Genomic DNA, 15,504 nt, shown 5'->3' on the forward strand with positions numbered 1-15,504 from the left:
GATGTCCTGATCCCTCTGACGTTTCGTCTATAACACGAGGAAATTTGTGAGAGAAACTGAAGCAGCACCTATACCATGCGTAGTCGTTTATTTATTCCTATTTTTTTCCTGCTGAGAAGGGTCTGTATTAACAATAGGCCTAATAATAGGATTTTCAATCCACTTTAATGTGTTAGTGTTATATCTCTCTGAACTACCTGTACATTAGTGCTCATTATGAGGGGGTGAAGTCTAAAGAGGCAGGTTTAAATACCAAAACATCGTTTTTATTTCCAGTTTTAATTAGAAGCTTTAAGAAAGCACGTGCAATTAAATATGCTCATAAAAATAATAGATACATTCCTATAATGCTAGTCAATTTGTAGCGCTATTAGCATCATTCAGTGTGGCAGTTTTAAGAATGTATTGGAGTAATTCAAGGGGAAAGTGGCTAAGAACAAACTTAACAGCATTTACCCACCATGACTGCTGCAGAACAGCAGGTGCCTCTTCGCGTCTCCAGAAGCAGCTCTTTTGCTTTGCAGTTGCATCGTGAAGTGAACCGGTCACCTCCCTCATTGTACTCCTTGTTTCTAAGAACAATTAGTCTCGTACTAAATGTACACAGTTTCAGAATAAAAATAATTTCACTTCAGAAATGTATAATTGCACACATAATTTGCAAAAGAAATATTAATGTGGCCAGATTTTCCTCTTGCCAAGGGAGTGACTTATGTTACTTGCAGTAATAAACTGTTTGGCAAGTCTCCTCCTCCATAGAGCAGGTAGGCCCAGGTGAACGTGAGAGATGACGTTCGGGATGTCTTAGAGGCCGTGGGGAAGACCACGCAGACCAGGCCATAGGTCCAGGCAGCGCACTTCACGATGGGATGTCAGGATGTGGCATGCGGCCAGCGATCACTCTCCTTTTTCATTTGAACGTCAGCTAGGAGTCACTACCTTATGTTCCCTTTCCTCCCAACTTTCTGAATATAATGCAGACAGATTTCATATGTGCTTTATTTCCAAAACATTGTCACGTTCATACTTTCATTTAATTCTGTCAGCAACCTTATGTGGTAGAATATTATAATGCCACGTCAGATGTGAAAAACGTCTTAGAACTTATCCAGTGCATAGAGTAAAAGAGCATGATGATATATGCTAGTTTTATTCATACATAGCATGAGCTTCATACCGGGTCTAGTCTAAATGACCATATATTCTAAACTGATAAGCTTTAGATTAAGTTTTATCAGAATGCTATAGTTCATTGCAAAGTGGAACAGTTTTATGTTGCTAGTTAAGATGTAAATTATTGCAAGACTGCTTCTGACATCTTTCATTTATATCTGAGGAAGCTAAGTGTCGGAGTGTTTAAAAGTTTCAAACAATATCACATAACTGACACATTTATAACTCATGTCTGTTCTTTCAAAATTTTATGTTCTTTCCATAATATCACAAATGTCTCCCATGCTATAGTAACGTAGGAAAAGTATTTAAGAAACTTTCTAAATTCTTATAGGAAATGTGTATAACACTAAAGAGTTTGTACCATACGTTTCTATCATTCATCTCATTAATAGCCCCACTGTTATAAATATTAATTAAGATGATTAATTTAGAAGATTGATTCAGTAATCTTGTTTTTGTAATACATTTTAAAGTTTAGATATTTTTTTTTCTTTTGTAAAAATGTCTAAGCTATTACACACAGTATATTCAAAGCTGGAGAATTTGCCTCGATTACAGATACTTTGTGGTATTTGTTTTTTTGTTTGTTTGTTTGTTTGTTTTCAGTTCATTTGAGAAAAAGTGAGCCAGTTCCATAAGCATTCTCCTCCTCCGCATGCTTTGCCCTTGAATTAAGCGGCTTGCTTTGGTGGATGATAAGGAAAACAAATTACAGAGAAGATGTCTGTATAGTAGGAAGCATCTATATTGGGCAAAATGCCCAAGAACTAAGGCTGATTAAACGTGTGCTGAGTTTTCAAGACCCAAAATAAAGAAAGACAATGCATGTTTTTGACCATCACAATGTCATACATGCTTGACATTAGGATTTGCTTTTGTTTGCTTTGTTGGCAATTTGATGATAAATCCATCACAAGTGATCACTTATTAAGTGTCTAACTGTGCCAGGCACTTTTCTGGGTGCTTTGGAAACAAGTGTAGCCAAGATATAGCTTATACGTTCAAAGTGTTCACAAGTTTAGACCAGAAGACAAGCTCATCGGTGCTACAATATTATAAGTGAGAACCGTGATATAAACAACGTATTACAAAAGCACAGCAGTGTTAGATTAATGTAGAGGTCGACAAAAATATTTGAAAGATTCAAAACTTGAAATACAGAAAAAAACATCATTAGTCTAAGGAACTCTAAAGGAATTTCAGTCATGGGAAGGAGCATTGGCAAAGAAGAAGCATAGTCAGCTTGGAAAGGGCAAGTGATGCTTAATGACCACGCACAACTTCCACACGGAGGCTGTGTCCATCTTGCTCGTGTTACATCAGCACTGCCTAGCACAGAACATAGTATATGATAAATGCTCAGGTGCTCAATGAGGAATGAATGAAAATTTAGGTGCCCTCACCGGTTTGGCTCAGTAGATAAGAGCATCGGCCTATGGACTGAAAGGTCCCAGGTTTGATTCTGGCCAAGGGCATGTACCTCGGTTGAGGGCACATCCCCAGCAGGAGGTGTGCGGGAGGCAGCTGATCGATGTTTCTCACTGATTTTTTTAAAAATATATTTTTATTGATTTCAGAGAGGAAGGGAGAGGGAGAGAGAGATAGAAATATCAATGATGAGAGAGAATCATTGATTGGCTGCCTCCTGGCACTCCCCACACTGGAAATCAAGCCTGCAACCCAGGTATGTGCCCTTGGCCAGAATTGAACCCGGGACCCTTCAGTCCGCAGGCCGACGCTCTACTCACTGAGCCAAACTGGCCAGGGCTCATCGATGTTTCTTGATCTCTATCCCTCTCCCTTCCTCTCTGTAAAAAAAAAAAAAAAAAAAATCAATAAAATATATTTAAAAAAATAAAATTTAGAGTGTATATGGGAGATATATAAGTCTAACCAAGAACACATACCGATCATAAATGTGGTTGCAACAAAAAGAAGCTCAAAGAACATGCAATAAACATAATAAAAGCAAAAGGAGAAATATAATAATTCACAGTTCTAGTTGAGGATTTCAACACTTTATTCTCAACTGCCGCTGGCCACTGCCCTCCCCCCTCCATCGCCGTCCCCTCCCTCTGCCTGCTGGCATGTGCTTTGGTTGGCCTGGCACTGCCTGCTCGCTGGCCCCGCCACTCGCCTGATGGTCATTCTGCCATTCGGTTAATTTGCATATTATGCTTTTATTATAAAGGATAAGATGCTAACATTGGGGGAAGAAAGGAAAAAGTCACATAAACCCTTCCTTTACTTTTTTTCAACTATTGCCTCCCTGTGAATCTATAGTTATTTCAAAAATAGTTTAGAAAATCATTTGTAATATATAAATCTGCTACTTACTTTAGATTATGAAATAAAACAATCTGCTTGATTTTCCCTTCCCCAATTTCTTGACTTATACAAAAATCAACTCAAGGATGTCTGCTTCAAACTATAAACAATAGTATTTTGTTGGCCAGTCAAAAATATTTTGATTTAATACGTTTTAAGGTTGGGGAGTAGCTGAGAGGAGCTACAAATGTCTTAAATACTAACTAAGCCTTAGCAACTTAATGTTATGAAAAAAGTTGCTATAACAAGACATGGTTTTTCCCTTTCCAATTCTCTTACTTGTCAGATCTTGATAAGCCGATTTATTCATTTTACTGAAACTGAAATTATACTGGGCCCTTGGGATCCCTGTCAGAGTGCTCTCCTGGGTGGACTCTGAACCTTGTAGTCCTGAAAGGTCCTACACCCTTAAAGATTCTCTCCTGAATTATTTGATGGCTAAGAGTACAATTGATTGAAGTATATCTTGTCTTTCATAATTTACCTATATTTGCAACTCTGTGAACTAAAAATTTAAGAATGTTCTAAGCTCTTTAACTGAATTAAGGGAAACAACGTGAGGAAATATATGCTCCTTTGGGGGGTTTAGACTTTTTAATTGTGAATGCTTCAAGGAGTTAATGAAATCAGGTAACATTGCTGTGCACCAGGAAAGGCCTGTGCAGAGAGAGGCGGTTTATCAGGGAGTTGGCTTTGCCCGGAATTTAGTGTTTTTTCATTTTCCTTACTAGTCCCTATTGACCTGGTCACATTGTTCCTCCGCAGTTACTGTGTGAGAAAAATCAATAGTTGTCATTTGTATTAAAGTCTGAAGTATAAAAAGATGCAGTGCATATTCCTGTAGCCTCTTGTTTTCATTCATTGAGATTTCTTTATAAATCCTTTGTCAACAACATAGAAGATGACACTTACAGATTCTTGTCATATAGCTAGTAAAATTCCACTAGGGGAGCTGCCTAATATTTTATAACAATACTATATTTGTATGGGGCATGTTCCCGAGTTTGTGTTTATTTGTTTGATTTTTTTTTGATTTTTTTTTTTTTTTTTTGCCATTCTTTGTCATTTAGCAGCCCTATTTTCCGTGTCTTTAGAGAATATAAATTTTTCAGGCAAAATGTTTTAATATGGAAATGAAGAACAAAGATGTGTGTGATTCTTAAGGGGATTGCTATTAGCTGTTTCAAACATTGCCTTGGATTTAGCTACAATTCCCACTTTAACTATGTGCCTATAATGAAACATTGTTTATATACAATTTAGCCCTCTGGTATCTACTGCCATGCAAAGATAATGATTCAAAATGCCCGTTTTCTGAGGACAGAAGGGTTAAATTTTAAGTAAATCATTAAAACCCAATTTAACCAAAATTAAGTGAGCACAATTATTGTTATTTTAACTGTCTTCGAAAGATCCTTGTTCCGCTATTTAAATAAATTAAAAGAGGATTAAATATCAGTCTAAATGTGGGTCCATCTCTCTTGTTACAGACCATGACTCTAAAATCTTACTCAAATCGCGTTTTGCAAAGGACATCTTTATTGCCCTTAGTTAAGCAACTTAATAATTCATTTCGTCTTTTCCACAACTAGCTATTTTGAAATAAGGAATTTTATGGTAAGGGGTGTGTGAGTATTTCTGGAAGATATACAACCCTAATTAGGTTTGCAAATGAAAAATTATTTTAATTAGCTGGCCTCCCCAATGTTTGAGGTGGACTAGTGGGAGATGTGACAAGATGCACAGATGATATCAAACTGTGGAGACCTTCTAATGGGATAGTAAGCAATTTAGGTTTCTGTTTCACGCGACGGGAGAGGTTGTGCATGTGCTAAATTCTGTGTAAAAGAGTTTTAAATACATCATTTCTCTTCATTACCAAATAGCTGTGCAATCTTAGAAAATTTGCTTAACCTCTAACTGTCTCAGATTTATCATCTTTAAAATGAGAGTATATAGATGGGCCTCACGGAGCGCTCGGTATTAAGTGAGTGCCCTAAGGCAAAGCAGTTAGAACACTTCCAGGCATATAGTAAACGTGTGAGTTAGCTTCTGTTCTGTTCCTTTTACTCATTTCAGAACTTCCCACTGCAGTTATTTTTTCTTCTATCTGATGACTATCATGTGCTATTTTCCAAAGATTTACTATCAACAAACTCAGTTTTTCCCCAGTTTTATGAAGACATAATTGACCTCTCAGTTGTTGATTGAGTGGGAAGAGCTTTATTTAGCCAGTAACCTTTCATTTTGGCTGTGTTTAGAATTATAGATTGACAGTCATTTCTTCTCAGCACATTACTCCAGACTTTTTTGGATGCTATCACTGCTGTCATTAGGTCAGCTGAGATCCTGATTTTCCTACTTCTCTAATTAATACCTCTTTATCTCTCCGCTGTTTTTTTATCTTTGATATGCAGCATTTTCAGTGATTTGCTGAGGTGGTCACTCTTGGGTGTGTGTGATTTTGTTTTGTTTTTCAGGCCCCCCTGAATCTTAAAATTATTCAATTTCATCAGTTCTGGAAAAGTTTAGCAATTATCTCTTCACATAGCATTTTATCCCATTCTTTTTTTCTGGTAGTCTGATTGATATATAAGACATTCTAACTGTAGCCTTTATTCTGTTTATCTTTCTTTCATATTTTATACCCATTTGTCTTACTGGGTATAAATTTCTCCATCTCTGTTTCTTATTTTTCATAATACTAATTTCTTTTTGTTTAAAAGCAGACCGCATACATTTGTTTGAGCATCTGTGTCTGAAAAGTCAAATGTCTGCTGTCTACAATATCTGATTCTGACTTTGACTGTTTCTATTGATTCTCTCACTCATAATGACATTATCCTGTATAGTTTGTGAGTATTGACTGTGAATTTTTAATTATGAGATTTTCTTTTTCCTTTCCATCCATTCTTGTGGTTTAAGACTGAAGTTTTTATTTTATTATTCTCTAGGTAGTGTATTTCTGTGGGGAGATATTTCTAGCTCATTCTCACTATGATTTTGAAGCCCTTTGGCATACTAGATATACAGAGGTGGGCAAAAGTAGGCTTACAATTATAATACAAATGAATAATACAATAAGACATAATAATACAAAAATAAACTCTGTGTTTTGCAGACTTAAAATGGTAGACTTACTTTTGGGCGCCCCTGGATAGAATTTCTTAATGTTTATTTTTACCTTATGTGGCCCTAGGCTTTCTTTTTGGCCCCACACATTCAGACAAGCTGTAAACACTGACCTCAAGTTGATTGGGATTTAGTAAGTGGCCTAACAGTGAAAGTTAGCTTCATGTCTCAGCTTGCTGCTTTTATCTAGTTTTGATCTTCAGTAAGTTTTATTTTTTTTAAATCAGTTTATTGAGGCATTTAAAATACTTTACAATATAATTTGTAATATTTTAAGAACTCAATTTTGTCATGGCACCTAGTTTCAATATTACCAGAAGGGGAAATATGCTGTCAGCTGGCCATGGATGGTGCTCAGCATCCCACACTGGTCCTGTCAGAATTTGCATGGAGGCTGGCATCACCCTTTTCCTATGTCAATCACCAGATGACAGGAATTATCGAATATTTCTGACACCATATTCGTAGAGTCAGTGTCCTTTTTCCCCCCCCTGATTTCTGCCTTTATTAAATGCACTATGTAGTATTAGTTAATCTTGTGTTTTAAATAAAATTAGAAAGTTGACTTAAGGTCTCAAAAGACTAGTGATTCTCTTTCTTAAATCTTTGCTGTATGTACACTTTTCTTCAGAGCAAATTCTGTTAAGGTAAAAAAAGTGTTCTTAGTTTTCAAAACATGAGAAAGATAGACCAGAACTATGCTTAATTACACTGTCAAAAATCATATTTAAAAATACCTCCAAAATGTCTAAACATTATGAGCTCAGATTTCCATCTACAACCCATAGTACATTGTCAAGGACACAAAATATAATTTATTTTGTTGTGATTCACAATATCATAACTCACTCTGGTTATGTTTGAAAGTGAGAATTCTGTTCATCCACCTCCTGACACGGCTGCATGGTCCTCAAGGGATGTATGATAGCCAGCATGACAAGACCAACAGACTTTCTTTTGTTTCTCTGCTAGATCTTCTGTTGCACTTTATTATCTATATTTTGTCCAGCTGCATTGGGGTAGAAAACTTCAAGGACACGTAGAATACAATTTCTCATAAAGGCTTCTTTTCAATGTTACTTTTCTGTGAGCCTCGCCCTGGCCCTGCTCAGCCTGGAAAGGATAGTCATTCCAGGCAAAAGTGCCTCTAGTCCCTGTCTTAGCAAAGAGTTGGGACAGAGAATAAGGTGCAGAGAAAAAGAGATGTTTGATCATTTTATTCTTTTCAACCAAACTTAATTCCAGATCCCTCTTATTATAGCCCTGTCGCATACTAATCAAAGTAGAAACACTTTTCCTCAACTTCCACTGTTCTTTATAAAAAAATTTAATATGTTTTTATTGATTTCAGAGAGGAAAGGAGAGGGAGACAGAAATTGAAACATTAATGATGAGAAAGAATCATTGATTGGCTGCGTCCTGCACACCCCCTACTGGGGATCCAGCCCACAATCAGGGTGTGTGTCCTGACTGGGAATCAAATTTTCACTTCCTGGTTCATAGGTCAAAGCTCAACCACTGAGCCACACTGGCCACACCCACTGTTGTTATTTGCCATGTAATTGACATCCTTTATTATCTCCTCCATCTGTTCATGGAAGGTGTACATGTTGATGTTATTAAGTAATTCAAATAAACATTATGCAGAGAAATGACTTATGAGTGCACCAAGAATGAGAGTATTGTCTGTATGAAAAAACCCCAAAGCTAATACAGTGGGGCCTTGACTTACGACTTTAATTCGTTCCGTGACGGAGCTTGTAACTCAAATTACTCGTATGTCAAATCAAAAAGTGAACGAGTGAGACACGTGATGCTGGGCTGATGTTGTGGCATTCACTGTGACGTTCGCTGCGCCAACTAGCGGTGGGGTATCTGAAGCTGGCTCGTAACCCAAATTTTAGCTCGCAACTCAAAGCAAAAAAATCGGCCGAGAGACGGCTCGTATCTCAAAAATCTCATTAGTCGGGACACTCATAAGTCAAGGCCCCACTGTAGTTTTGAACAAATTCAATAAAACAAATGACTTAAGAAATGCTATTATATTAGATGTGTGTAAGAAACTGTATAAAAATAACTAAAACCTTCAAGAATGCTATCATCAGACCACTTCACATGGGTTCTACACCATTTTAAAGAAACTAAAAATCATATATGATACATTACAGGCAGGATATATATTTTAAAAAGACTCATCATGTTAAAATAAAAGAATTTTTCCACTAGAATGCTATCACACAAAAATTATCATTCTTATATAAGATTGGCCCAATAATGTAGCATTATATTATATTAGTTAAGTCACAACATTTAAGTTATGAGTGCATGGTTTTAACTGATTTTTTATTAACTCAGTACCAGCCCTGATTGTGGCAGATGAGAGCTTCTGGAGACTTTGTAGACATTGCCACAAGTTCTTTGGTAGGAGATGATGTCGCTGAAAGGTCTATATTACTTTTACCTCTGTTCTGGCTTTTGCTAGCTATGTGATCTCAGCCAGTTATCTTCATAAATATGAGATGTCAGGCCCTAGCTGGTTTGACTCAGTGGATAAAGCGTCGGCCTGTGGACTGAAGGGTCCCAGGTTCGATTCCGGTCAGGGGCACATACCGAGGTTGTGGGCTTGATCCCCAGTGCGGGGGCGTGCAGGAGGCAGCCAATCAGTGATTCTCTCTCATCATTGATGTTTCTATCTCTCTCTTCCTCTCCCTTCCTCTCTGAAATCAATAAAATATATTGATATGATTTCAGAGAGGAAATTATTATTTACTTAATAATTTTTACTCAAAAAGATTAATTTAATACCTCCTGAAAACAGGCACAGTATGTTCTGGATGCTGTGTCTACAAAGGTGAAGAAGACAATCTTGCTTTTATGTATAGTACATCCCAGTAATACTGATAATTGCTAAGAAGAGAAACAAAGCAGGGACAATGCAGTAAAATCCAGTGACAAGGCTGACAGAAATGGTTGGGGCAGCTTGCCATTTTAAGGAGAATGATCAAGAAGAATTGAGGAGCCATCTTTAAAGATTTGAAGCTATGCAGTAGGGTAGAAATTGTCAATCAAGGAGCAAGGCAAAGGAAGCAGTGAGATGATGAATGCTTGACATACTTGATGAGCAACAAGAAAATCAATGTGGTGGGACTGGAGTACAGAACGCTAGAAGATGAAATCAGAAAGTTAGGAGGGGATCAGGTTAAAAATGGTCTTGTAGACCACATAAGCAATTTGGATTTTATTTAAAAAATAAACTATTGAAATGGGGAAATAATATAGCCTGATTTATGTTATTAAAATATAATTCTATCTGCGATGTGATAGCCTACAAGTGGCCCAACTATAGGAAATTGTTTCACAGAAATGGAGAGAGATCAGCAGGCAATAATAGAATTTTTTCTCTCTCTCTTAATATCTTTACACACTCATAGACACACATCATTAACAAGGAGGCAGTTTTCTATATGCACCTTTAAGAAAAAAATAACTAATTTGTATTCAGGTGGCAACATGCTGTCACTTGATTTATTTTATATAGCATATGTTTAATAATCTTATTTCAGACTCCAGTAAAGATGTGATATTTTTAAATACTTGTCTATGCAATCAACTGCACAGTGCATGTATTATTTATAATTTATGGCTTAATACTAAAGCAATGGTCTGCTTATTTTACTTTACTTGCAAATATTCGTAACAACCAAGGAAAAATTGCCTCAGCACTGAAATAAGGTCTTTTTAAAATGGGAGGGTTTTTTGTTGTATTTGATTAATAGTTTCCAAATTAAAATTTATAGCTTTTCAATTTATCCATGAATAACAACAGTTTAATGTACAGCTGTTAGTCTCAGTTAAGATATACATCCTGCCCTGGATGGTTTTTCTCAGTGATTAGAGCGCCCATGGACTGAATGAAGGGTTGTGTGTTCAATTTCTGGTCAAGGGCAGGTACCTGGGTTGCAGGTTTGATCCCTAGCCTCAGCTGGGACTCTTGTAGGAGGCAACCAATCCATGTCTCTCTCTCCTCTGATTAACTTCTGTGAATATGGGCACATGTGTGTGTGTGTGTGTGTGCGTGCAAGCATATATTTAAGACAATAAAGGAAATTGTAAATAAGGAGGGAAATACCAGTTTGAGGAACATGGGCTGAGCAGAAGCTCACCAACACAAGTTAAGCAAAACTATAATGGCTCCCCAAAACTCACGTTGTGGGTTGAAAATTCACCAATTCAAATATGCAGTTCTCATGAATCATAATCATAGTTCTAGAAATTTTAAGTCTTTAATTGTTGTGTGAAGTGCTGATTTTCTTTTCCTTTCTGGAAAAAGCAGTGTATAAAAATAAAAATGTTTTAAACTGTAAAAATATTAGTGATAAAGTCATTTTTTGTTCTTCAAATTGTATTTATTTCTGATTTACTTGGAAGAAAATAATAATAAATATATCGGTTGAAGGGGTTGCTAGAAATCAACCATTATTAACTCACTAGAGGCCTGATGCACAAAAATTCATGCAAGAGTAGGCCTTCCTTCTCCCGTCCGCCCTCAGGCACCCAGGACCCGGCTGGCTTCCCTCCAGCCCTGGCTTCATCAGGAAGGACATCTAGAATGATGTCCAGAAGATGTCTGGTTTAATTAGCATATTACCATTTTATTATTATAGATTACCTTTCTGCTCCATTACTGATCCCTAGCCATGTAATTAAAATAGCTTACCAAAGCTTAGATTTAAAAGTATAAATAAAATGGAATTAATGGTATTAACATTAATAAGGTAGAAGACTAATAAGATATTCCCCTCTTTGGGTATAACTATATTAAATTATAACTTAGTGGGGAGGGGGGATGCTTATATTTTTAATATGTTTTCTAAAAGATAGATATAACCTCTGAGTCTGTAAGAGAAACCAATTGCCAAGAAGCAGTTATTATTTAAAAATCATGAATATACTATACAATTATTTCTCAATTTAATCGCTTCCGGCCTAGAAGGACTGCACCGACACCTGAAAACCCAGAAGTTACTTGTTTATTATAGAAATCTATAACGGACATCTGTCCAGTTCTTGCACGAAGTTTCATGCTAGAATTTTACATTTTTAATGTTTATTGTACCTTTCAGAACAAGTAAAGGGACCAAAGGTTATTAATGTGCTATAGTAATTGTTGTTATAAAAATGGCATTAGACAAAAAATTTAAATATTCATGAAAATCCTTATTTCCCTAAGGTTTGGTTAGGAAAAGATGCTGAGAGAAATCGCTCACCAAAGGAGGGAACTATAACACAGTAGATCATCACAGGAGTTATAAACAAAGGCAGCTGACATTAATAATTAAGTGAGAAAAATTCCCTATGGAGGTTGAGATGAGCTACAGGCACATGTGTAAAGTCACTTGGCTAATTGATCATTAGTTATGTTCTAGTCTAGAGGAATATATATTAATGTAACTGGTTTCTCTACCGTATTTTTCTAGTCCAATAATTTGTCTAATGTAATAAATATAGCTCTTATACATTCCCCGTGAGAAAAAAAAATCATCTCCATTACAGCCTGATGTTTTTATTATGTGCAAGCAAGTATTCAATATAAATAAATCTGATAGGGAAAGTTTATCCCTTCTCTAAAGTTTTTTGTGTTACACTTTAAATTAATTCTAATAGAAATTGTATTATTGTTGTCAATATCCAAATATATATATTAATCTGACCTTAGCACTGAAAGCTATTTACCATTTTATTATGAGATTTTTAAATCAGTTTGCATTCACATTTTTGTTTATTTTCTGCGTTTTTGAAAACTGTTATCTATCTCAACAGGGCATTCTTTAATGAAGAAACATTAGAGCTGCTTACCACACTGCAACACGGGAGATTTTAGTGAAGAACATGGCTTCCTCTTGGAAACTAATCCTGTTTCTGTCAGTCGCTGGGTGTCTTTCAGGTAAAAATCCTGCTTTATGTATCAAATAATGAAAATATATAAAAGCCTTCATTACATGTCTTCACGTGTTCATTTAAATATATTAGTATTCATACTTTTCAACAAAAGAAAAACAAACCTTAAACCTTTGTTAGATTGCAAAGAGTCATATACAACTCAATATAATAAGATACTTAGAAAAATGCTATATAAATGTTAATAAAATGAATAGCCACCTCATGTTATTGATTTTCATTTATAATATAAATCATTGTTAGCCTTCAGAATATTTGGCTATATATATATATATATATATATATATATATATATATATATATAAAGATATCTCATTATCGTGCTGAATTTCACCATATAAAAGCAGAATCATGCTAGCTTTATTACACACACACACACACACACACACACATAGACATTTATGGGCATCTCTAACACAGTGTTTTTTCTTCATTGTCTTGGCTTCTTTAACTTTGTTTTGATCAATTTTATTGTTCTATATTTTGGATCTAAAGTGAGAAATTTTATTCTGCAAAAGTAGTTTATGTGTTTTAGGGAGTAATATTATCATAATGCTAAGAATTAATATACCAGAAGCCTTTTTGTTTAAATTTAAGAATTTCTATAAATTATATTGTAGTGATGATTAAATGCTATACATGGAACATTCCGGTGACTAGATTTAACTCAATGGCTGTGATCTTTTATTAAGTACTATCAATGTGACTTCAACTACATATGATGGATGATCCTCTTTAAAGCCAAAAAGTCATCCTCAATTTAGGTTGGGCTCAAAACTTTGAAATTCAAAGGAATATCTTTACATACAAATATAAATATAGTATTTCAGTCATAATAAATGCATATGTTTAAATGTACATGTTTACCTGTATTTAAGGCTTTTAAAATATAGATAAAAACCTTTCTTGTTGAAATACAAGTAATTAACTGTAAAAACAACAAAACAGTATTAATATGTTATTATTCTATATGAGCACCATTTCTTCCAGGAAAAAAACAGGTTTAAGAAGAGACTTGAAAGGTAAGGTAAGACCTCTATAAAATGTTGATAGAGCATCTGTGAAAAAATGAAAAATAAGTTAACCCTGGTATATTAATATTATAGTTACCAAAAAAAATAGTCTTCAAACATTTTATCCTATTTAGGTTCTTTTTGTACAGTTTTATGATCTTCCCTACTGATCTAGTCTATTTCTCTTGTACCTTTCCAACGTTGCGCACCTTTCGTACTCCTAAACTAACTGAAGGGAATGGAGACAGACTGTGAAATAAAATAAAGGATGCCCAATTAAGTTTGAATTTCAAATAAAAAAGTAATTTTTTTTAGTTTCAGTATGTACCATGCAACATTTTATTTAATTTAAAATTTATATATAACAGGTACCCAGTGTTTTTATTTATTAATTTGGCAATACATGGTGGAGAGAGAATATTGGTCTGTAAAATCACTCCAAAGTTTTCTTTTCGTGTATTGGTCCAACATGATTCTCCCAGACCATTTATCTGGGAGATAAATCTCAAAGGAGAGATTATCCTGTGATTATGCAAAGATGAAAACATTCGGCCTGATAACTTCTAGGCTTCCAGCTCATAGGGGAACCAAAATGCTGTTCTTTTCATAGAGTAAAATGAGACATTGGAAGGTAGGAAAATGAGGCTGAGTTTGGAGGTAAGTTACTACTCAAATATTGTAGACAAAACTGGTAAAAAGTTGAAAACAAAGGACATTTCTCATTTTTATATGAAATTTGATTTTTAATCACCTGTATTTAATATTAAGCATCTATAAGTTATTTTTAAAAACTGATTAATTTCTTCTCTGCTGTAGATATCTGTTTATAATTGATTAGATACTTGAAAGAATCAGTTTTCAAGGATAATTATATTCAAAACTTTCCCATTTACCTTCTTATTTTAACAAATTATTCTGGAGGTATAGTCTTTATTTTGCTCTTGTTACTTGTTAATACTTACTTTCAATATTTATTATTTAGCATTTTATGCTATAGTTTTCTGTGGTTACTGCCTTTATTTGTCTATGAGTGTCATATTAGAGGACCTGTTGGCACATTGACTTGATTACTCCTACAGAAAATGAGGAAAATTATAGTCATGAGTACATTTTTTGTTGTTGCTGCTCTTTGAACCAGCAAAACCTATTAAAGAGATAAGAGATGATCCAGGCTGTATCTCCTATTGGTCTTATTTATTTTAATTAATTAGTTAATTAGTTAATTAATATTTCTTTCATTACTCTTCAGAGAGAGTGGAAGGGAGGTGGAGGGGGGAGAAAGAGGAAGAGAGAGAGAGAGACATTGATGTGACAGAGACACATCAATTGGTTGTCTCCCACATAAGCCCTAACCAAATGCCGGAAGCAAACCCACAACCCAGGTACCTTCCCTTGACCAGGAATCAAACCTGAGACCCTTCAGTGTGCAGGCCCATGCTCTAACCATTTAGCACACTCTCCAAAGGCTATTTTTTCATTTCTTAATGGATGGATTATCTTGGGTGTTTTTAACTAGGAAACACAACACTATGTTTAAAAATTGGCTGAGAGCCATAAAAGGCTGACAGATTTCACAGGAATATACAGACTCGTATTAACAGTGTACTCAATCAAAACAATGAGATACCACTACACATATCAGAATGGCTAAGATCTAGAAAAACAAACCAGTAAAAACAATGCCAATTGCTGGTGAGGATGCAGAAAAACTGCAATGTTCATTCACTGCTATAAGAAAAAGTGGTACAGCCACTTTGCAAGAGGATTGCACAACGTTTACAAAGCTAAACAGTCTTACCAAATAATTAAACAATTGGACTCCTAAGCATGTACCTACGTGATTGTATTTTATTTTTTAATCAATTTTATTTTTTTTATTTCTATACAAACATTTTTT

At 35.1% G+C, this 15,504-nt stretch overlaps 1 protein-coding gene across 1 annotated transcript in view; it reads left to right on the plus strand.

Moving 5' to 3' along the window:
* Positions 1-15,504, plus strand: part of CNTN5 (contactin 5) — a 1,066,495-nt gene that overhangs the window by 404,486 nt on the left and 646,505 nt on the right. Inside the window, exon 3 of the mRNA XM_081099170.1 lies at positions 12,457-12,580. Coding sequence (XP_080955296.1) covers positions 12,526-12,580 — 55 coding nt within the window. The 5' untranslated portion in view covers positions 12,457-12,525. The remainder of the gene's footprint in view (positions 1-12,456; positions 12,581-15,504) is intronic.

The sequence above is a fragment of the Myotis nattereri genome (genome assembly GCF_964212035.1).
Source record: "Myotis nattereri genome assembly, chromosome: 9".
In the NCBI taxonomy this organism is placed as follows: Eukaryota; Metazoa; Chordata; class Mammalia; order Chiroptera; family Vespertilionidae; genus Myotis; species Myotis nattereri.